A 24,951-nucleotide genomic window follows, 5' to 3' on the forward strand; every position below is an offset into this window, starting at 1 on the left:
GACATGCGGAGGATATTCATGGAGTGGATGGATGCAGCAGATACAGATACGGATTGAATGGGGGTTTTTGGTTTGGTGGATTCCCCGCATCGGATTTTGTTTATTTTCGGGCTTCATGTTAATTCGTGTGTAATAGACAATGTGGCCGAAATCAGCAAAAAGGCCAGGAGAATGCGCCAAAGAGTGCAGGTGAAACTGTTTTCCGTTTTCCCTTTTTCGACTTTGTGTCGGCCCATCGCACGGCTATCAAAGGTGTGTCCTGTGTTTTGCACACAATCTGCAGGTGTCCTGTGTCCTGTGACTTTGACCAGTCACCGGACCCTCCGCATATATTTCGTTATCTGTCCTGTCGCCTGTCCGGTTCTGTCTGTCCAAAAACAAAAATATTATCAGCCATTGTCCCCCCTTCTGTGTACTCAAGCAAAATAAAAAAAGGACCTTCCAAATTGAATTAGTCTGTGGAAATGCTGAGATTTGTAGGACTCGATTTTGCAGCTTGAATTTAATTTACTTTGGAGAGCAATGCTGTCTGGATTAGGCCTGAATAATAACAGAAATGCGGAGCGTTTTTATTCCCTGCCATCCAATATTAATTGCTTGTTTTCATGGCAATCCTATAGGTACAATTTGTGAATACAAGCGGCATTAAAGCTCTGGCAACTTCTTGCTAAACTGAACTACATCAATAATTGAATACAATAAATGTGCTCCAGAACACAGTGCGTATGAGTTATGTTGTCGTTGTCGACGTCGCCGTCGTTTGTCGCTTGTTAATATGCCTCATAAATAACGCATTTATGACACAGACACACGCACGGCCAGGACACATTACAATGAACCCACACACACCAGTGCAGCCACAGATTTCCAGACACACACACACTGGAGCATGTGCGTGTCCGACTCATTTGTTTGGCTGTTCGTGGCTCTCTATTAGCAGCTTTGATATGCAAATTCTGCGTCTACATAATAAAGTTGCGCCAGATTTTTAACCCCGCACTAGCCATCATAAAAACACACATCCACACACTATAGTCCTGCACCAACACTCACGCAGGGCACGCAGGGACATACTAATGCAAATCCTAATAGTTTAATATGCTTATAATTGCTGCCTGAAATGTATTGTGCTAGTTGTTTGGTTCCACTGCAGTCTCTGCTTTTTAAATATTTTATTAATTTCCTATATGTTGTTGACCATTTAAATTTTCGTCGACGCCGAGCGCTGAGTGCGTCTGACAGACAGACAGGCATTGTTTAGGCCTCCCGCTCCGCCGGGCCTGATTTATGTTTTATGCATTTTACCAAATGAATTTCATTTATGGCAGAATATTCTGTTCGTATTTATATACAAATATTCGCTGTCAGGAGTACTTATTTCGCCTCGACGGAAGTGGCGAGCGTTTGTTTGGTTTGCGGGAATTTTTCAGAAATCGTTTTTGTCCGAGCGCGTTCATTCTGAAGGATATCAGACTATTCATGGGCTGGGGAATAGTACATTTAAAAACAATCGCAGGATGGGGATGCTCTTTAAATACCTTTAACCATTTGAAATTCCATGCATTTTTAATTCAGGAAATTGGTTAAGGATTTTTGCAATGCAAAGGCCTAAGTTGCAACGCCAATAATTTATTCAACGATAGACTAATGATTTAGAAGCTATTAATTTTTAACCTACATAGATAATAAAATGTGATACAATGATTGCTCTTTAAACTACGCTGAGTTTCCCTAGAGCCACAATAAACATAGCTCCCCATCCGTTCTAGATAGGAAATTTAAAAATGTTCAACTCGCTTTCACTTGCACAAATTCAAGCCTGGCTGTAGGCAGTCAGAGAACTTGGCCCAATTACAGCCGAAACCGAGCACAGCACAACAACACGCCGATGTTGTACCGCGCTAGACGCCCAAAAGTCGGCAAATGTTTTTTGTTTGCTCTGGTTCCTGGGACTGGATTCCGAGTTCTGGAATCTGGTTTGGCAGTTAAACCGCACTTGCGGCAGTCACCTTGTCTGCTCTGCGTCCCGCCCTCGCTTTTCCACTTTCCGCCTTCGTGGAGAAGTGGTGGGACGCTGGGTGGCAGGAGGATATGCCTCGTCATAAATCTCACAATTTCTGCATGAAACTCAGCTGCGCTCTGGCTCGACTTTATTGCCGCCAGTCTCTAGACCTCTTCGTAGCTGTTTCCCTACTTTTATATATGTATAAATTTCAACCTGAATGTCTTAATAAGGTCTCGTGGCCGTGCCAGATAGAGACGCTGCCGTGTGCTCTAACGTCTTTATGTCAAGGACACTTTTATGCCTCCCACAGCCGTCGGACAGCGACGGAGATTAGATTCCTGTCACTGTTTTTACGCCCAGATTTGGCTTTACGACCTGCGGCATTTATTTCGAAAATATTAACAATTAAGTGAGAGAGCCCTGCAGTGTGAATTGAATGAGTTGAGTCCTCCTATGGGTGCAGTGTTAGTTTGCTTTTTCACAAACTAATATTTGAGGATCCCATTCGGTTTGTAATTTGCTTCACTTGCTTGTCCAACTTAATGAATCTCAGTTAAGACAATTTGTCCTTCCCAGGACTCGCCCAGCCCAATTAGCGCACATCTTCAGCAACAGCTCTTGCCATGTGTCCTCGGCGGGTCATGTCTTTATTAAATGCTCTCAATGCCCGAACATCTGCCAGGACCAGATTGCAGGAGTCTATGACCACCCCTCCGCGCCTTCGGAAAGTCCTGCCCGGACTCAAGTCTCTTGTGAGCTCCGCGTGTGTTCGTAATTTAATAAATTTAATGAACATATGCCACCAGAAAGCAGGCTGAGATTGAGTACGGAGCGGAAAAAGATGTCCGCCCGAGGAAAGCACAAGCAAACTTAATGTCAATGGGCACGCAGACACACACTGGCCTGGCCCGGGCCCCTGGCCCCTGGCCGAACAATTTTTCAATGTTTCTCTAGAAAAATATACATAAAGACACACAAAAGTCGGGGGATAAGTGGGCGGCCGGGGCAGAAAGATTATGTAGACATGTTCCCACTGACTTATGATTGATGTCTTTTGTTATTGTTGCCGCTTTTATGTATTTCTCATCTCATCCTCGCCCTGTCTGTTTCTTTATTTTTTTGGTTTATTAGATATAATATTTTAGTGGCCTATTGTGCGAATGCTGTGTGCTTGGTCCTGCGCCCTCTCCGCCATTTGATGCGCTCCACCAGACATGTGTTTACTCCTGTTTCCGAGTGCCAAAGTGGGCATGGGGCCGGGCATCAGGAAATACACATTTTATGTTCATATTTTTCTCTGTGCATAACAAAAGGCGGCACTCAAATGACTCTTTATTTCTCCCATCCCCTTTTCACTAAATTATGTTCCATATGGTCCTCGTCCGCTTTCTTGGCCCTTTAACAATAAATGTTTGCCACATTTTTCTTAACATTTTCATGGAAATTGCTCATTTTATGTTCAAATTTTTCGCTACTCCGCCTGCCTGCTCCGGTCTCGGTTTTATTTTTGTTTGCAGAAATTGTTTATTTTTATTTATATGGTATATGGGCGGGTTTAATTGGCCGCACACACAAGCATAAAAAGGGGCTGGAATGTGAGCAGAGGTCATAAAGATTATGTTAATGCTCCTAAAAAATGCGATCAAAATGTTTTCAGACAGATAAGGCAACTAGGGGAGCAATAAATCACTTAGGTTATTTCTCGACCATATTCCAAAGGCTAGGCAGCGATTTAAATAATTTTAAGAAAAGGATAAAGAATAAAAATATTGAAGATTTTTGGTTAAAAAATTATAATTTTTCAGAAATAAACTTATTTTTCACTTTTATTATATGGTCTTCGGTAGATCCATTGAATTATTGCTGAAGGCTGTTGTTGCAGGTGGTGGCGGTGGTTTTTCGACATTACGACCCAAATACCGCTGAGTTCAGCAAGGCTGACAGTATAGTTAATATAGGCCATCACGCCTATATCACAGGTTTTATATTAAGTATAAGGTTTTCCGATCATTTAATAAATACTTAAAAGCTTTGAATATAAAGCTTTCCGTAAAAATATATTTATACAACAAAGTAAAATATAATTTTAAAAACATTCGATGTAAATAAGGGTATCTGGCTCATCTCTTAGCCAGGTTCTTAGTTCTTCCCTCATGTTACTGTTATTTATTTGGCTCAGATGGTGCACAATTTACTGGCCATTTTCGCTGCATTTTTTATGCTTTGCATTGCGGTCGGACTTTCTGCTCCCTTTGTTGTTTTCGCTGTTGAGGCGCGTCAGCTGACGTTGGCATATATTCAATACATTTTCTTTATGCCTGCGAACTAATTTGTTTACTGCCAGAGCCCTATACACCCTGGTGCAGAGCCCCGCCTTTTTTGCCCGCCTTTTGGCCAAACATTTGTGCCAGCTGGCCAAACAGTTGCCACAGTACACAAAATTATTCTCCGTTTGCGGACATCACAATTTTCAAATGAATTTTTAAATTCAAACTGAACAAACTTTTTTAATTAAATGTTTCCTTTGGGCTGGCCAGCACTTTTTAATGCCTGGCAGCTTATCCGAAACTTGAACAATTAGAACAATGCGGAAGAAGGCTTCTCTCCTTCGCCTCTCATTATGCATCCTTTGCCTTTTGCAGATTTTGTATCCTTACATGATTCCGCAAAGACAGGGCTTCCAATTTTGTATTGGGGCTTGACTTACTTGGCCAAGGCAGAACCCAAAAGCCATAAAAAATAGACTCACGTAAATTTTTACGGGAAGAGATTAAAATAAACGCCGCACAATATCTGAGAGAATGGCATGTTTTTATTTCGTTTATTGTTAAACAATTTACAGGCTTAGCCTCAATCGCTGAGCGAAAATGTTTTCATTTACATCGCAAACGCATTCGAGGCCATTTATTAATTAACTATAAAACAAAACTCTCCTGCGCTTTCAATTTAATTATTGGCAGAGAAAAAACAATATTTTACAGGCGAATTAATTTTTATATAGAAAACAATGTTTATGTTGTTCGATTTCATTCTGTGGCCGAAACGAGGGCAATTAGCGGCTAGCAAAAAACGCTGCCACGCTGCCCGATGTGGCACACTTTTTCAGGCAGTTAACCGCGCCAAGCCAGCCCCACAAAATAAAGCCTTTAATTGTTGGCATGGATTAAGGTTTCACGGTGCGTATACTTAATGCCGGCGAGGTCGATTCATATTCATTTTAAAGTGTGATATTTTCCGAATATAGTTCCCAGAAATATCGGGGAGATCTTTATTCGAAATAGGGCAGTTGTTGCATTCTTTGAAAATATGGAAAATTAATAGATTGACGTTAAACGCAGTTTAATGAATTTGATTGGACATTTAACGAGCACTCCTGCGGTAGCGTATTTTGCAATTAAATTCGCCATGGATCAGAAGAAACTATCTGGCATAATTGCGTGGAACAGTGGAAGCTGGGAGATGCATGTTGTCAAATGCCCGTCACGTGCAGTCCCGTCTCAACAACTAATTGAAAGCCAGACGGAAGAAAAGTAAACAAAATTTCCATGCCCGATACCCGAGAAGGACGTTGGCACTCGGCCTATAAAGGATAACGAGGCGAAGGAGCAGGAGAATATAAAGGAAAAATGGAGCACAGCTGCCGACTGACGATGAGGCGGCGTCGGTGGCGACGTCCTTGCCCATCGTTATTATCCTGTTATCTCTCTAATAATGCCTCAGAGAGTTTGTAATTAAATTTTTCAAACACTGACGTTGTCGGGAGTGGCTGAGGCTGAGGCCGAGGCTGAGACCGAAGCCCAGATGCAAAGATACAGGACGAGACACAGATGCAGGGCGGCGGGCAAAGGACTCTGCGGCACACATAAAGAACGTTACGCGCACGAGTGCCACTAGTTAGTTAGATAATAACGCTCAACGGAAGCCGTTCAAAGCGGAAACGGAAGTGAAGTTAAGCGCACTGCTAAACAGATACTCCAACAACATAGGACACAGGACAGGACCACCGGTAGAGGGACGAGGGAAGCCAATAACAAAACGAAGCAAGGCCACAGCTGCTGACGGTCTATGAGGAGAAATGAGAAAATCCGATTGAAAGCGAATCCCAATGACTGGGATTGAATTAGCTGCACTCTTTATACATTCCGAGCTGGAATAATTGCACAAAACCGGACTACATTGCTCGGCTTTATACTTCCTATTTTTAAATTGTAAAATAATTACTGCATGCAGAAAAACCATAAAAGGTTTAATCATTTAATAATAGCTGAAGAAAATTAAAGGCTTACAAAAAACCACTCTAAAAGCATCCTTTGACGGATTATGTTGAAATATGCATTGATTACTATCCTTTGTAATAATAGCTGAAGTGCTTCTTGTTTTTTTCCAGCCAGCACCAGCTTTTTATGTGGCAGCTTCCCGCCCCATCTGGGGGGAATTAGTTACGTAAAGGAGGTAAGAGGCAGTCTGGCTCTCGACGAGCTCTTCCAGTGACTTCCCTCCTTTTAAACCGCAGACCGCCAACACAACAGTCAAGTCACGTCAAAGGCAGTCTGTCTCCCTCCGACCGCCAGGACCTCGATTCCCCACTCTTTCCGTCTGCGTATTTCATTTCACTTTGAATTCGTCCGATGTTCTATTTAAATGGTTACGTAATTGCATAATTATGGGCAAATGTAAGTTGAAACTTGTGGTCGTCCCGCTCTTGGGTAAACAAGCTTCCCGCAAAGAGTTTCGATATTTGCTGGTCGAGGAAAATTAATTCGGGGAGCGCTGCGAGGGAGGTCAATGAACTGGGGAGGAAGTTCCCTGCTCCAGCTCGGAATTTCGATGGGGGATGGATACGGAATATAAATGACAGTCATAACTCAGGTTTAGGAGCTCAAAACTGTCTTGCGAAGAAGCCAAGATGGGGAAGAACAAGTTCGGGATACGTATACGTATTTATCAGAAACAAAAATAAATATATTTTCTTTGAAAACACTTTCATTTATCTCTAGTTTTTATCTATCAAGTCCAGCAAATGTCAAGGTTCAATTTCATAAATCACACACCTGACAATCTTATGCAAACTAGATTTCAGGTCAAATCGTATCACCATTGATCACTTTAAATTTTAATTAAAAGCGAAGTTCGTTCCTAAAGTTGATTGTTTGAAATTATAAAACCACAGTATCCAGCTTGGATCCATATCTTGTTTTTCAATTAAAATCAAGTCTTCCTTCAAACAATTTTTTTTTCGCATCTTATTCCTATCCATTTCCCGATGCCTTTTGCTGTCAACAGGCGACGCGTGAAAAAACGCCAGGAAGAAAAACGCACTCGCGTTTATTTCCTCCAGGCAACCGCGTCGGCACGTGATTTGCAAAAATTTCCATTTTTGTTTGGTTTTGGGTTTGCTGTGTTCTCTCTCTTGTCATTTTTTTTTTTGGCCAGCAATTGGCAATTGAAATTTGCGGTCTAACATTTATGCAATAAATTTTAAACGGCACTCGATGAAAATATTTCCATATTTTTGTGTATTTTATATGAAATTAATTGGATGCACTTTAAACTCGATAGTCGTAGAGGTATTTTGCTCATTTAATTTTGGCTCTATATGGAATAAAATTTATGAATAAAGTTGTTAAAAACCTTACGTATTAATTAACTTTCCTTGGAGAGCAATTGCCAAATGGCCTGGCTTAGGACTGGCTAATCAAAAATAGCACAGGACAATGGAAACACCAGCAATGGACTTGCCATATTCGATTTTTATCAAACTGGCCGCCAGCTGCGTTCAGAAGAAATCAAAACACTTATCAAATATGCATGGCGCATATTAAAAATCAATTAAATATTTATTCAAACACAAAATGGCGGTTGGAAGCACTTAGAACGACTGGCACAACGGCCGGGCATAACAATGCAAACGAATTTAACAAAGAACGAGTGGGAATGGCCTCTGGTAATGTAATTGAGGCAACAAATAAACAAAAGGCGGAATGAAATTAAAAATTTATTATGGCTCTGCTTGTGGTGTTTGAAGTGAAGAACTCAGTTCCAGAGCGGAACCAAAATATCTTCACCAAACAAATCGATAGGATGTTGAATTATGAATGAGGAAGATTTAAAACGGCTGTTTAGGAATTTAAGGGGGCATCGCTATTAAGGTCTATAACACCTTATAGAAACTAGAACTTGATTTACGTTTAATTTTAATAAATTCTGAGGATTTTTAACTTGTTCTTCATATCTCTAGCAGCCGCAAGAACGGAAATGAAAATTGCAATTGCAACCCAGTCGCGCCAGAACTTCGCAGAAAAAGAATGTGGAGAATGGACATGGGGAAATGGATAGAGAAGACTGGAAAATACAGTGCGGAGAAAGGGAAGAAAGACGTCGAGGCAGATGCCGTTGCTGTTGTTGAAGTTTTGCATTTCCGGTATGCAAACAACAGACACACATAGAAGGACGAGTCGAAAGGAAACAGTCTAAAGACGTAACAATGTGTAATTGTTGTTGCCCATTGTGGATAAGGCTAGGCAGCAAAATACAGCATAAGAGGTGGAAACAAGCCACAAATCTGCAAATTATTCACAACTATTACCTAATGAATGCTAAAAACCAATGTTTCATATTCATTAAGCAAACATTAAATTCAATAATTAAGGAAGACAAGATTTAATAACTCTGTTGGTGGAATCGCCACCTCCATTCACTTGCACAATATTCAAACATTTAAACCATGGGATAATCTTACTTTTCAGTTTTCTTTGAGAACTCAGGACAGAAGCCTTTCATAGTGGCTGTTTTGCTGAAATCGGGTACTTTATTTCACACAATCGTACACAAGTTTTTCCACTTAGACTGATTGAATTTCTGATTCTTGGCGCGCCTAATTATTCTCTCAAACAAATGAGTCGGCCAGACCCGCAAAGGACAGCTTTAAAGCAGCCCGATGCATTGGGCTACGGGCGAGATAAGCGCGAGTTTAAAAAAGTATTGCCTATTTAAGTGGGCGCACTCAGGGCCACCAACAGCGCGTACGAAACCACGACGGGTGAACGACAATTGACATGAACCATCGACAAAGGACACGCCGCTGCTGGTCAGAACATCCGCACCGATTGAAAGCACGACTTATACTAAATACCCTTCAGCTTCGGCCCAGAGTCGGAAAATTGTCAAATTGAATTTCGTACACACACAGTCTGGAATGCCGAGTCCTTCGCCTAGAGTTCTGCCAGAACGGCTCTCTGTTTACAGCGGCAAACGACTTGTTCTAAAAACATGAGTGAGTGGCTCCATTTTCTCTCGGAAGCATGTGTATTACTCTCGCCAATTTTTGGCAGGTCCTTTCGGGCCGACTCCGCTCTTCCACATGTTGCCATCATAGCAACCTGTTAGACCAAAGCTTAAGGGCCACATCACAAAATTAAATTAAATAATGAATAAAACTATTATAATTTTTTAAATATATGAATAATTATTCACACTTGGAGCGAGAATTCAAATTAAAGATGTTCAAGAATTTATTTTGTATCCATCCTTTTTTGTTTTTAAAAGTGCCAATTTTGAATCAGTTCCTTCGTAACTATTTGATTTCCTAAGAGAGTTATGTCCTTGACGAAAGAGCGCGCATGCGTAAAAGGCCGTAACGGTTAAGGGATATTTTAGTCCAGAAACGGTTAAGAAACGTCTAGAGTTCTAAAAAAGCCCAAAACAAACACGAAACTGAGGTACCCCATTGAAAAAAAAATTAAGGTAAACAAATAAAAAATAATGTGGAACAATCGAATCTCCAGCCTTAATTGCAAGTTCTATATTTATGTATCTATTGATGAAAGTCAACTTCTTGTTGAATTGCCCTTATACTCATTTTTAAGCCCTTTAGTCTTATCGAAGTAAATCCTTTGGGTTATCTTAGCCACAAACAAAAAACCAACTTACCCACTGATGGACGTGAAACAGGGATAACAACGAATAACAACAAGAGCAACACCAGCAACAGGATCCACCACAAACGTTGACAACGAACTGTGTGGCCAGCCAAAGAACAAATACCGGCAACTTTGACCACGAAAAGTGGTAGAGGCGGCAAGGAAAAGCTTAATGAAAAATATAAATCCACAACTGGAGCCTCTGATACCCTGCAATATCTATATTTATTGATATAAAAAACAAGACACTTTTGTAATTCAAATAAAAAAAAAGTTAAAACTTGAAATACATAGACTCAAGAGCCAGTTTAAGTAGAATCGGAGTGTATCCAATCGATGGAGGGTTGTAATGTAGCGGGACTAAGCTGGAGGACAATAAATAGGCAACAGAAACGACAACAACAATAGGTCCAAAGTATAGGGGTAATGAGGTGGGGGCTGCGGAGAAGATACAACCAAGTCGGAAGAGCAGTCAGAAGGAGTCAGCAGTCACACTCCCCCATCCATATCATCGCCGCATCATGATGTAAAAACTTTCCTGGCTCCCCGCATTTTGGCCCGTGGAACCTCTGACCCCAGAGCCCCCATCCTCCCCATCTAGTTTGCGAATCTCCGCCCCCCGGAATCCTCAACCGGCGGAGTGAGCGTCTGCCCCTTTAACAGAATTTTTGTTTACAAACTTTTGGCTGTTTGTTTATTCTATCCAAACTGTGAGGGGAAGTGTGGGTAGAGGACCTGAGCCCCGTCCATAAAGGGCCCTTCTTCGCCCCGCGACCGGGGGTCCGCCCGGTTCTTCGGCTACGGCCACACTGCGAGTGCTAAAAGTTGCGAAAATTTCGTTGTATTTTTTCTCCCCCGGCGCTTAACAAGAAAATTCCTGATGCGATTATGAGCCCTCTGGTTAAGGTAAGCTTCCAGGGGGAAAGGATACAGAAGGGGGAGGGGAGACAAACCGGAAATCAGAGACGGAACCAGATCGTATGACACAGAGAGTGGAAATTCCTTTGCGGTGGCTGCGGTCTGTCAAAGGTAACAAGACGATTGTTTTTCGGGATATACTCTTGATTAAGAGCAATTTGTAAAGATAAAAGCCCATTTTTTAATAATTAATAAGAATCCCCCGAAGAAATTTAATGATTTGATTTTAATTCAATGTGAATTGATTTATTAAAGGGCTTTCGTTATTGAATGGTAAGGTTTTAAATTAGATTTTAAATTAAAGCTGTTACCTCAATGGTTATGGATGATTAGTCACAAGTCTCTAATATTTAATATTAGAATAAAACAAAAACCAATTATAGGTCCATCGGAGGCGTAATAAAAATTTAACCAAAATTTCTGATAAGATAGGAGCTGGTCCTTGAATTCCCAATAAACTTCTTAGGCAACTGAAATGGGGCGACCACAGGAAAATGCACTCAAGTCTAGGTGACATCACATTCCCCCTTGCCACGCCCCCTATAACTTTACCGCCCACCACGGGGTCGAGCAACGCAATGCAATAACGCCGCCAGATTACAAAGTGCACATGTGGTAAGCCGTAGAGTCGTGGGCCAGAAAGGACCAAGGGCTGTCGGACGGAGAAAGGTTTTGAAAATCTTTGTAAAGGAAACAGGAACAAAGCACTTGAAACCTTGCGGTAGCAGCCTCGTGCAATTTCTCCGATGTCTAGTGTCTTCTGCTCTTTTATGCCCTTTGCAGAGGGTAAGGCTCTTTTCTGCAGCATTCAAACTCCTTTTTGAAAAAGAAATCCTATTCCTACTATTTTTGAAATAGTATTCCATGATACGTCCAAAAATTATCTCAAAGAGAGTAATTGATTAGTGATATTCTATAAGAGATTTCAATAAGTCGGCTTGGCTTTCTGTAACCCTTTCCGTCATTTGGACGGGACATTTTGCCAAACTCCATTAAGTTGACGCGAAGAACTTTGGGTTTGTGGTCGCCAGCTCTGGGCTGTTGCTCCTGTGGTTATTGTAGTGCCGTTGTTGCTACTGTTGGCGGAGTGTGTCGTTGCCTCTGTGATGTGTCTACTGTCCTTACTTCTAAGCACAGCAGTTCTGGGAGAAAGGCGGGACGTGGGAGGATTAGGTCAACACGGAGCGGACTCATATGCATGTTCGTGAAAAGGCAGACAGACACAAGGACACACAAAGGGGGCCTCTTTCTGTTCCCTCGTCGCAGTCCTTGACAAGTAGAGCCGGCAACTCCAACTCTGGCCATCCTTGGGGTTTCCTTTTTTGCGCAACAGAATGACTATGAATACGACTGACCTATGACAACATCAGCCCGAGAGGTTGATTATGATGATTTGATGATGAAAAGTTGACAAAGGAGCTTCAGCAGTGAGATGACCTAATCAAGTGCAGGCATTATACACAAGCATGGAAGTATTACTCATTTTTCCATTAAAAGAGATAACAAAATATTCAAAATTTTAGTCTTAAGAAAAGTAACTATTTTTCCAATGATTAAGCTCCTGCCTGAGGCCAGTGTTGGGCAAATTTTAATTGCAAGATCAATTAAAGATTAACAATTAATTAATTGGTAAATGTAACCACAACAATTAACAATTATTCAACTGTAATTGTGAAAATTTTCAAATAACAATTATTTAATTGTTAACTGTATTAGTAACGATTAACAATTTATTAATTTTCAATTGTTTTGTTAAATTTAATTAAAAATAACAATTATAAAATACCGAATAAAATAAAAGACCGATCCAAATAATAATCAATAATTTTAATTTAACATGATTAGACAGACAAAAGCAATTTAAAATTTCTTGTAATAATTTAAATTACACTTCAGTACCACTCTCTTCTCGAACATACTGTCTGATAGTTTGTGACTCTTTGGCAGATTTGTCATTGTCGCAAAAGAAAAAAGACGTTCCACTGCAGCTGACGATGGCAAAGGTGTGTTGTATTTAATAAAAACACTTTTTATCTCAGGATATCTATTGAGAAGTTGTAAATCTTGGCTTTCCTCGGCAAAAAAATGCAACATCAAAAGTTCTGCTTTAGTCATTGGGGCATCGGAGGAGCATCCGTTTTTACTTGAGTTTGAAATATCCGAGTCTGAGTCAGAGTCAAAATTAAAAAAAATATTTTCTTGGGTACTTTTTGTTGTTGCTACTGTTGCTACTGTATTTTCACTCATTTGTTTGGAAATGCAGGTCTTGAAAATTTTCAGAAGTTTAGAACGATCGTTTGGCTCAAAACAAGCCAACCATTTATTTTTGAATCTTGGGTAAGATAATGCCGCAATAGCCGCATTTTCCGCTTCAGGAGTAGTGACGTCAAACATTTTTTGAAATCTCCTCTCAACACTCTCTCTGTATGCCTTGATTAACGGGTTGCAAAAGGAAAAGTTGTTTTTCTTTTCAATTTTTTGAAATTTTTTTCTCAGCGCAAGTAGGCACGGCAGAGTTATCCCATAATAGGTGTTAGTCTCACTTTGCATTATATCGAGTGCTTCTGCAACTGGGGAAGTACACATCAAATATTCTTGTATGTAATCAAATTCATTTTCTTTGATAGTATTTCTTATGTTTAATGATCTATGTAACAGTAAGCTTTTCTCTTTAATGTTTAAGATTTGCTGGAGGGCATCAAACAAGCTATTCCACCTGGTCTCGCCAGGTCGGCTTAACGTGTGCCCTAACACATCCTGTATTATTTCGGCACTTTTTGGTCGCCCTGCAGCTTTCCACAGAACATTACATTTTTTCATTACTGCAGCATGCATTTGCGACAGGGGCGTGTCTTGCTCGGTTAAAACTTTGTTCGCATCCGTAGTTGCGCAAAGGCTTAAAGTATGCGCACAGCATCGTAAATGAGCAGGAAGGAAAAAAATGTGCTCAGGATCATCTAAATTCCATGATTCACCTTCTTCAACATCGGAATCGGAAGAAGCTTCTGTTGGATGAGAGTCGAGAATAAATTCATTTTCAATGTTTATATTGGTGAATTTAACACCGAACATTTTGAAAGCTTTTACGAAATTGCTTCCATTATCCGTCACCGATGCAACAATTTTATTTGTATTGAGATCGAATTCACCGTTAATTTCTTGAATTATTTCGGATAGCCTATCATAGCTGTGGACGCCTCTGAATCTTCGACAAGCTAACGCCACTGACACTCTGCGTAGATCATTTTTGATCCAGTGCGCTGTAACTCCGATGAAACTTCTCTTTTTACAGGACCAGATATCTATGGTTGTGCATACATAGAGAACTTCTTCTAGTTCTGAGTTGATCTTAGCTACTTGCGTTTCGTAGTGTTTTTCTATGCGACGTCCTAGTGTGCGTCGACTCATTAAAATTAACCCCATTTCTGATATATTTAAATCCGTGAATATTTTGGAAAAATATGGATCTTCCACTGCACGCAATGGAATCATGGAATGTATAAAATATTTCAAAATATTTTCATCAAATTGTTCTTGTGTAATGTTCTTCTCAATCGACTTCTTTGTTTTAGTAGTTGTGATTTTGACAAAAGTATCACCTTTTTTCTGGACTTCACTTTTCTTTTTTTTTACATAGGTTTTGTATTCTTCGATGCAATCTTGCCCATGTTTTCGCTTTAGGTGACTCAAAAAGTTTGACGTACAATTATGAAATCCTTTAACTTTAGTTAATACACCTCGTGGACATTTCATACAAAGCGCTGTGATTTTATTACCCGCACACTCTTCAGGCAAGTATTTGAAAAATGCACCATCCAGTAAGTGAAGCCGCGCTTGCGACGATGATGAACTTTCAGCGGTGTCGGTTGGTGTCACAGGCGAAACCGTTTCTAATGAATCATTTATGTCCGAAACCGAAAGAGTCACTGAAACGTTACTGTCTTCGTCCAATTCGTTTATCGACGCCATTTTATGTTACATGTCTAGGAACAATATATTTTTTTAACTAAAACACGAACATTTATATATGAAAAAAACTTACATGACACCAGTAAAGTGATTAGTTTACGAACGACTCGTGCTAGCAATGAGCACTCAACTAGTGATGCTGAAAACATCGATGCATCGAACATCGAAAAACAATTTTTTTAGCGATGTTTTCCAAAGTTTTTCGATGTTTTTGTTGATACCGATGTTAACCTACATAAACACAAGTTTATGTTTTCCTAAATCTTTACTAATTTTATTTTGATACATAAAGTTAATTATTAGTTTTAATTGTTTTATAAAACAACTAAAAAATTTAATTGCAACTATTTTAATTGTAAGTTGCGATTGACAAACATTAATCAAATTATTTAATTGCAAGGTACAATTAAAAGTTAAATTGCGATTGATTTAATTGTAATTAATTTAATTGCAATTACTTTTTTAGTCAATTAACAAGAAAATTGACAAATTAATTGATTAATGCCCAACACTGCCTGAGGCCCTAAAAAAGCCAACGCACCCCAAAGGATAAACCGAAACGAATAAGGAATCAGCTGCAAGAGAAATAGGGAGCCTGGAGAGGAAGTCCTGCTGAAGGATATACCATCTCCACATACACAAAACAGATAAATGGTAGCAAGTTTCAACAAAAGCGGCGGAACGGGCAACGCAGAGGTTTTCTGTCCCATGCAGTCGCAAATAAAAAGCGCGATGAAGGGGGAAAAGAGTTTACTTAAATGAAGGATTCTTTACACCCTACTATACACAATTGCTCCATAAACAAAATGAGAAAACCTTTATGTCTATAAAAGCTAATAAGTTTTCCAGGCACATAATCTATTTAGGTTCCCATGCTATTTTCTTAAGATATAATTCCAAATTAAAGCTTAAATTTGGTTAATAAAACTCTATAGCTTCACCCTTAAGACAGGGTATCAAAACAAGGACATGCAAAATTATGCGCCAGTTGGAAGTTCGAAATGTTTACGGGGCAACCCCAGCCCCAGATGTAAAGAAGACGGGAAAGGGCAGCCCAAGTGCATTCATTGTCCCTCAAACTCGCCAGACTCTACACACCCCACAGGATGAGGGAAAGCGCCTAGGGACTCCAAGACGAGAGGCCAAAGAGACTGCGAGGAAGGGACGCAAATATGCCAAAGCTTGCAGAGACAACAAACAGGAAGTACGCATTTCCTGCACTCGACGAAAAACAGATATAAAATAAAAACATGCCGAGGAATGGCAGGGCGGGGTAAGGAAATCAGGAAGAATCAGGGCGGGAGGAGGAGACACCCAGACGGAGATACAGTAGAACTGTCGCGACGACAACTTTTTTGACACAAAAGTGCCTGGAAAACAGTTTTCTTTTAGTTTCCCAACAGCCATTCGCTGTTTGCCCTTCGCCGTGAAATTAATTGAAACCGACTAGACCGCTGGGGGGGTGCAGTGAAGGAACAGGGGAGCTGCAGACTTGATCTTGACACTCTCCCCTGGCAGTGTCCCTGAACTTGCCAAAAAGCGTGGACATCATCCTGCGTTCACTCCCCCTAGTCCTCTTGGAATACCTTTTTAAATTTGGCTCTACAGCCTGCACTGGAAAAATATAGTCAAGGTTACACTTAAATTTTACATTAAAGTTAATAATATTATTAAATAAAGTTCTTTACTACTAAGCAGTTTAATAATTTTTTAAAACTATTTTATAGGTATGGTTTACATATCCCTGTCATCCCTGTGTTATATTTGTCCACGCAGCATTCCTGGTCGCCTGTCCCACCAAAGAAGTTCTGTGTCACAAGTTGACTTGGCCAAGATTAAGTGGGCGTTTAATTTGCCAACTCGCACCCTGCCGCCCATATTCCACCCCAGTGCCTGCCTTTAATCCCCACCATCCCAGACCCTGCCCCAACTACTTGCACCCTCGTCTATGAAAATACTGCGTTAATGTAATCCACGCTGCCGGCATTTCCGTATGCTTCCGTTTGCTTTTTCTTTTCCCAATTTTTTGGCGAGTTTTTTGTGCAGGGCTTTGTCCTTGGCAGCTGCCTCGTAACTTTGCCACTTGGATGATCTCTCTTCCCCCGCCCAGCCGTGCGCCCTTTGCTATTTTAGCTTAATCAACAAAGTAAATAAAATGTCCAGCCTGCCGGTGACCCTTGGTCGGAGGTCATTTGCGGCCATTTTTATGAAGTCGAGGGCTTATTAAGTTGTTTATATAAATATGTATTTTCGAATAAATTTGGGATTACTTTTTGCCATAAATACGGTAAGCCAATCTGCCAATCGAGGTGCCATAATGGGAAATATATTACTAGATTTGTTTCTCCGAAAACAAGGGGAAATTGGAAAAGAAAATACTTTCTTCAATCCACAATTAATGAGCTCCATCAAAGGACTATTTAATTATTTCTATTTATGTCGCCATAACTCATTAGTTCTTTTGAATTTTCCATACCCGTGACACATGAAAAATCGCTGCTAAATCAAGCAACTCACTTTGATGTTCAAAACAATGAGTCCCTTGCGCCGGTAAGTAAGCAAGGAAGAAAGCAGCTGAAACAAGTCCTTTGGAGAGTTGAAAGCAGAGCTTCCTGCATGCCAGCCCCCTAGTTTTTCGAACCCAAAGAGTTAGTTGTCAACACACTCCCACGTAATTATAGAGTTGCTGGTCTTAACAACGCCACATAAATGGAAACAGCCGAGGTAGAGAATATAAAAGCCATTCGATGGTTTATGTTTTGTAATTAAAATTTGTCAAGAAACTTTGCTCGATCTATTCTAGGAATGATTTCAATTTTAAACAACCACTTATAGATTTCTTCATAATCCCATACCTATTTTCCCAACCTCTATTGTAGCCCCAACATATCCCGTCGCATTTCATTTACTTTCTAATAATTTCTGTGGAAAATACCGATTGCACATGTGGGACTTTATATTGGCAGCACTGTGGAAACCAATTAAAATGCTGCACTGGCTCTGATTATAGGGCTTGGGTGTGTTTCTGTGTGTGTGGTTGTGTATCCTGTTTGGGAGGGTGTGTGAGTGAGCCCGTCGGTGTGAATAGATTGGTATGTGTCAACTAAGTGCAGTTAATTAGTGCGAAAATCACTTCAGTTGGCCTGGGATATTTTTTGCCGGATATGCTCTCTCCGATTTCTTTTAAGGATTTTTTGTTGTTTGTGAGTTTCTCCCACCTTCCTCTCAAGGTTTTCCTTGGCGAATTTTCACGTTAATTGCTCTGCGCTCTGCCCGGACTGCTGCAATCAGCCGGAAAACAGAAACAGAAGCTGGAGCTCTGGCACAGGACAGGAAAGGCAGTAGATTGCCAGCGAGCTAAGCCACTCAGGGATTAACTTAATTTGTTGTCTCCTTACCCCCGACGGTTTATTTTGGCTTCTATTGCAAACACGCCTTTTTTTATGATTACTACTGGGCCGTTTTCTGCATGGTTTGCAGAAAACCCTCCTTGCAATGAATTTCTTTTGATTCTATGACTTAGATGGTTTTTATTGCTCGAACAAATTTATTAAATCTGACTTAATAACTTCACAAAATGCTTATATTTTGGGGCTTAGCGCCGAGTAAAAATCCTAAGCTGGCCTAATTTTGAGATCGGCTATAAGAGCCACGTGATCTGATGGAAAGACCGAAGACGGTATGGCAGTGTTTTCTCTCAACTCGGCCTCGGATGGCAGGGGAACAGTCTGCATCACCTCGAATCGGTCCTTCTGGTAGTAGATGTAGTCCAGGCATCCGGAGAACAGAGTCGTAAAGTTGGTGAAAGGTGGCGTGCCGCAGGCCGAACTCATTTCAAAGGGCTGTGAGACCTCCACCCCTGAAACAGCCTCCTCGGAGTTGCTGCGCCAGTCGTCCAGGCTCGAGTCCACGACCTTCTCGGTCATCAGCTTGTAGATCCCGCAGTCGGGAGTGCTGTTGAAGTCCCCGCAGAACACGAGTCCTACGTTGTTGGGGTTGGCAATGTTCAAGTCCCTGAGAACCTCACTTCGGATGTGTTCCACGTAGATGATGGAGAAGCACATCTGCAACAGCCTGATGTGATCCGCGTCGGGATGGAAGTATAAATGCGTGTTGGCCACCAGCACGAAGTGGTCAGAGTCCTTCACTTTCAGCAAACATATTTGCACGGTTGTGGTTCTATCGCAGATTCTCTTCGCCAACTGGCCATTGCTCTTGATTTTACTCCACAGGCTCTGGAAGATATCCAGGGTGGGAATATTTTTCCCCAAGTTCAATGTGTGGGACTGTATCAGCTCGAATCGTGAGGTTCTGTAGAAAATGGCCACACCCTCTGGACAATCGCCCTTTTGGGACAAGAAGCCCTGGAAATTATTTGGCGGTTGGGTGAGGACTTCCTGCAGATCCACGTCGAAGATCCTTTGGTCGACTTCCTGAAGGCAAATCAGATCCGCATGGTAGCCAGTTATCTCCTTCACGAAGAGTTGTTTCCTGTAGTCTATTTGGAGATACTCGGGAGGGCAGTAGGGGAACAAGTGCGTGCGGCTGTAGTCACTGTCTGTGTACAAGTCCGCCAGGAGGTTATAGGTCATTACCCGCAATTCATCGGAGCCTTTCAGGAATGTCGGTGTGTACTTTTGTCGCGCTTCGAAGGGACATGTCCCTGGTCCCGCCAGCACTGCAGACTTGGAAACACTTTCCATCAGCGGGCCCACCATTCCCTTGTCGTTTTTCGGGGCGACTACGAACTTCATGAAGTACCCGATGTCCTCAGACTTGGGCTCGTAGCGAAAGCCCTGGCCGCAAAGCTCCCACTGACTACTTCCGGGAACCTTGGACCTGTACCACGTGCCTTCACTGCTCTCCCGGTTTCCGAACTGCATCTCGAACTTTGTGGGATATACCAGACATCCGGCCAAGATGCACTTTGGTAGCTGTAGGATTTTTACCCAGGGCGGGTTGACCACCATATTGAAGGAATGCTCCAGGACCTTTAGTTTAACTCCGTTCACATTACTGCTAAGCAGTTCTGCGAACGTGATTTCATTGAAAGAAGCATCTGAGCCCTCTTGGTAGAGATTCACATTCACTTCGGCAGGCAGCTGATCGAGTTTCTTTTTCAGTTTTTTGGACAGCTCCTTGTGGACATTGGTCTGGATCCTGGCCAGGACAGTCTGCGTCAGCTCTTCCGGCTTCCTGCAAAAGTTGAACTCCCGGTCCACGTTGAACTTTTCATTGACATATCGGAAGGCAATGTTTAATTCATTGCTGTCGCTCTCGTTTCGAATATAAACATTCTCCGTGTCCATCCTGGCGCGTCGAGCCAGAAACCGGAATGGTGTGAGATTCAAATTGTTACCAAGCCGACCCTTTGCTAGTTGTACAAACATGAACGCCGCACTAAGAAACTTAGCTATTTATTGAGTTCAGTGGCAGAAGCTGTGATGAAATTCGAGGCTCCTGGGGACAGAAGAGAAAACACCGCACGTTTATGATTTTCGTTTTTGTGTGCAACGATTCGGCTTGCTTACACTTCAGGGCAGTCACCTTTAACCCAAACATAAAAGTTCTCCGCGAAACTTGAGTACAAGCTGCTAAAATTGCACAACCTTTCGCAATTTATTTTATAAACCGGCAGCAACGAGGCGAACAGCTGACTTTGTTTTGACATTCACAATAGGCAGCATATGGCAGTGAACAAAAACAGCCGACAGAGGGCGCCTCAAAAACATCGATCGTCGATAACGAAACAGCTATCGGCGCTAATATTTAAATAAATAAAAAGAACCAGATAGCTCTTATAATTTTTGCAAGTGGACGTTCTGTAAGATATTCTTTACGCTATATATAATTTTAATAAAAATATAAACTTAACTAACGTAAATATAGTTAAATACTAAGACTATAGGGCGCCTGTTTTGTGAAAAAAAACCGCATTCCACGAAATTTAATTTTGAAAAGTTCTCAAAGACTTTCGCGAAAGCACCAGCATCAACTATAAAACCTTCTATTTCACTTAAGAACTCTTTTTCGGGGCGAATAACATAAACATTAAGCCAAATGTTACGATCCATATGAGACAAGCCGGGAAGACTGGCAAAGGTAAGAAGGACCACTCTGACGACGGCCATAAAAATGCGAAACAGGAGCCAGATCATGTGAGTATTTGCGGGGAGAGAGGCGGAGTGGTTGGTTAAGGTCCGTGCATGAAGCTCGAGTGCATAAAAAGCAGAAACAAGCCAAGAGGCGACTCGGCCGGGTCAAAAGGAATTGGCTTGGCCCCGAAACAGAGTCAACAACTGCTTGGCGCTCTAGAGTTTGCCAAAAAGATTGCAATACGAAGAAAAATCGACTAACAAGGATAGCAAGAGCAGGACCATGCCGGGCAAACGAAACCAATTGAAGAAATGTTGCTGACACCAAAAACGAAACTGCAGGAGGAGGACGATGATGATGACTAACAGGATGAGCCTGGGAGTGAGGCTAAGCCAGAGGACGCTGAGGATGTGCTGGACGGGCAGTCGAAGGGAGGGGAGGACAACAACAAAATTAGTTAGCACTTCAGAGAGAAAGCAGCTTTGGCTCGGGTCCAGGACTCGTTGCTGGATTACAACACCTGCGGGTAAAGAAGCAGTTCTTGCCCAGTTGTTGTTTTTTTTTCCTACATTGAGCCGAACTAGAGATGTCCTGGAGCTCGAATATATCACAAAGAATTAGCCAGGGACTAGAACGGAAAAATGGACACGTTATTGAAATTGTCTTATTAGTACCATGGCAGGCTTTGTCTTTAACAACAAATCCTAAAATGGAATATCCCCTAACCCAACGTGTCTATGTGAGGCCCACAACCAATCGTGCTTTCTGTGTGGCATCTCCGGCCAAAGCAGCAGGACAAGGCTTAAAGAACGGCAATTAAGTGGCCTCGAGCTCAGTCCCTGCAATTTCAATAACTATTGAGACCACTCAAGCAGGACGACCGGGTCAAGTCCTTGCGATAATCCATCCCCCAGTCGTAGCCCCAAAAAGCCTGCAGGAAGCAGCACACTCACATACACCCACACGAACAGATCGCAGTCCTCCATTCATTCCCCCACCATGTATAATATCCGTTTTGGACGCCACAGGACGAGCACTTACCTGATTCGGTTGCTGCAAGATTTCGTTCTTTTTGTTTTTTCCTTTTCTTAACACTTGTGAATTTTGTAGCCGAAAGCGGATGCACTGGGCTATTGGTTCTTGTTAATAATGGGAAAGGAACTAACGGTCTTGTGATTATATAATTATTTATAAAAGCATTGAACGTGACGCAGTACGGCCGAAAAGTAAACACATTGAGAATTTTGCCACCAAAAAGCCGAAAAATTGATGAACTTTTATAAAATTATTTGTACGTTACACAATCTGATTTAGAAACAATACGACTAAAATAAACTGAGACTCTTACGACTTTTACGATTTGACAAGCTCTGAGATCTGGCGCAGGGCCAACGTGATCGGGAGTTTTCCTTTTTGGGTTTTTAAAAAATTGGAGTTACCAATCGGTGTTGCCAAGAACTAAAGGTAATCCTTCAATAAGGCCTATAGAGGCGCCTCCCGCCACATTGACATTAAAGATAAAAGAATCAACAAACTCAAAAGTTTCGCCAAGAAAGTCATTTGCTAAAATTGGCAAGACCAACATACAGAAGCAATTTAATGAGGCTGAAAATTTTCTGGCCCAAAGCCAATCAAGACACACAAAGAAACAAAACAAAACTCACGTTTCTAATCAATTAAAAAATACCAAAGCAACAGCGCCGGCAGGTGGGGGAAAATCAAGACCAGTAACGATTTTCAGCAATAAATAAATTACAGACGGAGCGCAGTCAAAGCGATTAAATCGAGGTGGAAGGACGAACCGGTGGCGGGAGTCGGAGGAGCAGCAGAACTTCACAACGTCTGCTGCAATTTTAATTACGCCTGCGATAGGAGCAAGACAGGAGTAATGGAAAGCGACACAAGGATATCAATTTCGGTAGCAGGATACCCTGTTTGTTCAAGATGATACTAATTTTATGGCGTTTACACATACTTGATAAGCTGTTTAACAATAAGCTATATAAATGAGAAGCATTTGGCTATAATCTTGTTTCTTTATTGGCAATAATTTCTTCAAAAGTTCCTATTGCAGTATTTATTAAATTTTTCTGGTGTTTTACAGAATTTAATGACAATTTCATCATAAAAATTCCTAAAATAAACTTTATAGAAAACCTAACAGACTCGAACTTCTGACAAGTCCAGGATGCGCCAGGACTAATCCTTTGCCAAAGTCTTTGACAGTTGTCTTAGCTGCACAACAAAAAGAACAAGAACAACATCTTCATCATGATGCCAGCATTTCGGAGTGAAGGAGCACAATAAACAAAAGCAAACGAAACAACAACAAACATTATCGCACATCATTATCGTTGTCATTCAGGGAGCGTTCCAGCTTAAAAACACTCCACCCCTCCCCGCCAACCTACACCATTTGCCGTCTATGTATTTGCTTTATTTTTGTGTTTAGTTAGTTTTTATGAGCGTCATTATTTTCGCTTGCTATGGCGCTAAGCATCTTAAGTGGCTCCCTTCCCGGCTCGCCCGCCTCTGGTATTTTTTCTGCAAAAAATTCTCCTCGAGCGTGTTTGCGGGTGTGGGGCTGTGTTTGCATAGGCGCAGAATGTCTTTGTCGGCTTTTGACGATTTTATAATTTAACTTTTGCTGGGAGCTGACGACTGAGGAGGACCGCCCTCCACCTTCCGCCACTAGTTTTGAAAACAACTTAATAATAAGTGAGTGCCGAGTGCTGGTCGGAGAAAAGTTGGCTTGGCGCGGGGAGGTAGCGGCAAATTAAGGCAGTTAGAGCACATCGCTGGGTTTTCCTTGGGGCTCCACCTGCTAGGCAATTATCATAAAATGGATCCTTGTTGCGCTGCTTTTACCAAGTTTCCTGTGGGTGAAATAATTGTCGAGGACAACCAGGCCAAATAAAAACCACAACTGGTTTGCCAAGAAGGGCAATCAAAGTACTATATATATGAAAGGAATACCTTATTCTTAAAATATACATTTTTAAGCTTATTTCCTCTAAAATTAGGCCCTCTATTAAGGGAAGCAACCCAATAACCTTTCAACTACTTTGTAGGATATTCTTTTTTTAGCCAATCTAATTAAATTTAGAATCGCTTCTAGGACACGGTATACTTACGGGTGCTCTTAACATCGAGTCTTTAAAATATCCTAAGAATGCACTCTGAAACCTCACTTATGTTCGTGTCTCAGTGAGGGGCATCATCATCAATACAGATTTTCTTTGTCAGAGCTGGTGCATTCGGTAAATAGCCAGCAAATCGCTTGGAAGACATGGGAAAACATATGTTAAAAGTTGAGGGAAAACAATGCGAAAAGCGTAAACAAGAAGCTTTACATGCCCGACATGCGTTCGGTGAGGAGGAACTCAAAATCCACACAAACAGTCGCAAAATAAAGTTAAGAACGGTATATATATATGCATAAAAAATGTTAAAAACAATGAGCAAAACACAACACGGAAGGGAAGATCTGAAGGGACTCTAACAAGCACAGGGGAAACAAATCTTTGAGCTTATTTTTCTGCCTCCCCCAATCAATGCAATTTATGTGCGTCTTCGGAGACCACGCCCCTTTCCGTTTCCATAATAACAAAATATCTATAAATTGTCAGCCAGTTGTATCGCTTCCCGTTCCGCTCGGCGACGCTCCCCCGAGGACCATAAATAATATGATTATGGTCCTGGAGCCAGGAGGCAACTTGTATTTGTCAAAGCAAACCAAACTGCTGTTTGGCTGCAGGAGCAGAGTCCTTCCCGTCCGGCGATACTATTAAGGACCACCATTATTCATGCAACAAGTGATGCTCGCTGGCTGGACGGCCACTTCCGTCTAATTATGGCTAATTGAATGGCAGCGAGATCCGGGATTTGTCGTTTGATTTGTAGAGGGACTTCGGAATACCTCGACAGATATTATAAACAGATGGTGAATAAATGAATGGCCCAAAATCAGGTAGATTTGGACTAGGTTATGTCGTCTTTACTCTAGTATGAATCATCAATGTTCACACTTCAAAACTAATATGG

At 41.5% G+C, this 24,951-nt stretch overlaps 2 protein-coding genes across 4 annotated transcripts in view; both read right to left on the reverse strand.

Annotated features, from left to right (window-relative positions):
• The window catches only part of bru1 (bruno 1), a 96,899-nt gene extending 74,634 nt beyond the window's left edge, over positions 1 to 22,265 (reverse strand). For 2 of the 3 annotated variants that reach the window (XM_017244295.3, XM_070277387.1), the window contains exon 1: positions 21,949 to 22,263. The gene's annotated coding sequence lies outside the window, so the exon portion shown is untranslated. Of the gene's footprint in view, positions 1 to 21,948 lie in introns of all 3 variants that reach the window. The other variant, XM_070277388.1, reaches the window with a different exon arrangement.
• On the reverse strand, positions 18,331 to 20,495 carry LOC108127311 (2',5'-phosphodiesterase 12). The gene is made up of 2 exons (XM_017244301.3): positions 20,343 to 20,495; positions 18,331 to 20,271 (listed from the first exon to the last, which is right to left on the reverse strand). Exon 2 carries the CDS (start codon positions 20,199 to 20,201, stop codon positions 18,426 to 18,428), a length of 1,776 nt encoding a protein of 591 aa, XP_017099790.2. The 5' UTR covers positions 20,202 to 20,271; positions 20,343 to 20,495; the 3' UTR covers positions 18,331 to 18,425.
• Positions 22,266 to 24,951: the final 2,686 nt, after the last annotated feature.

The sequence above is a fragment of the Drosophila bipectinata genome, chromosome 2L, assembly GCF_030179905.1.
Source record: "Drosophila bipectinata strain 14024-0381.07 chromosome 2L, DbipHiC1v2, whole genome shotgun sequence".
NCBI classification, from domain to species: domain Eukaryota; kingdom Metazoa; phylum Arthropoda; class Insecta; order Diptera; family Drosophilidae; genus Drosophila; species Drosophila bipectinata.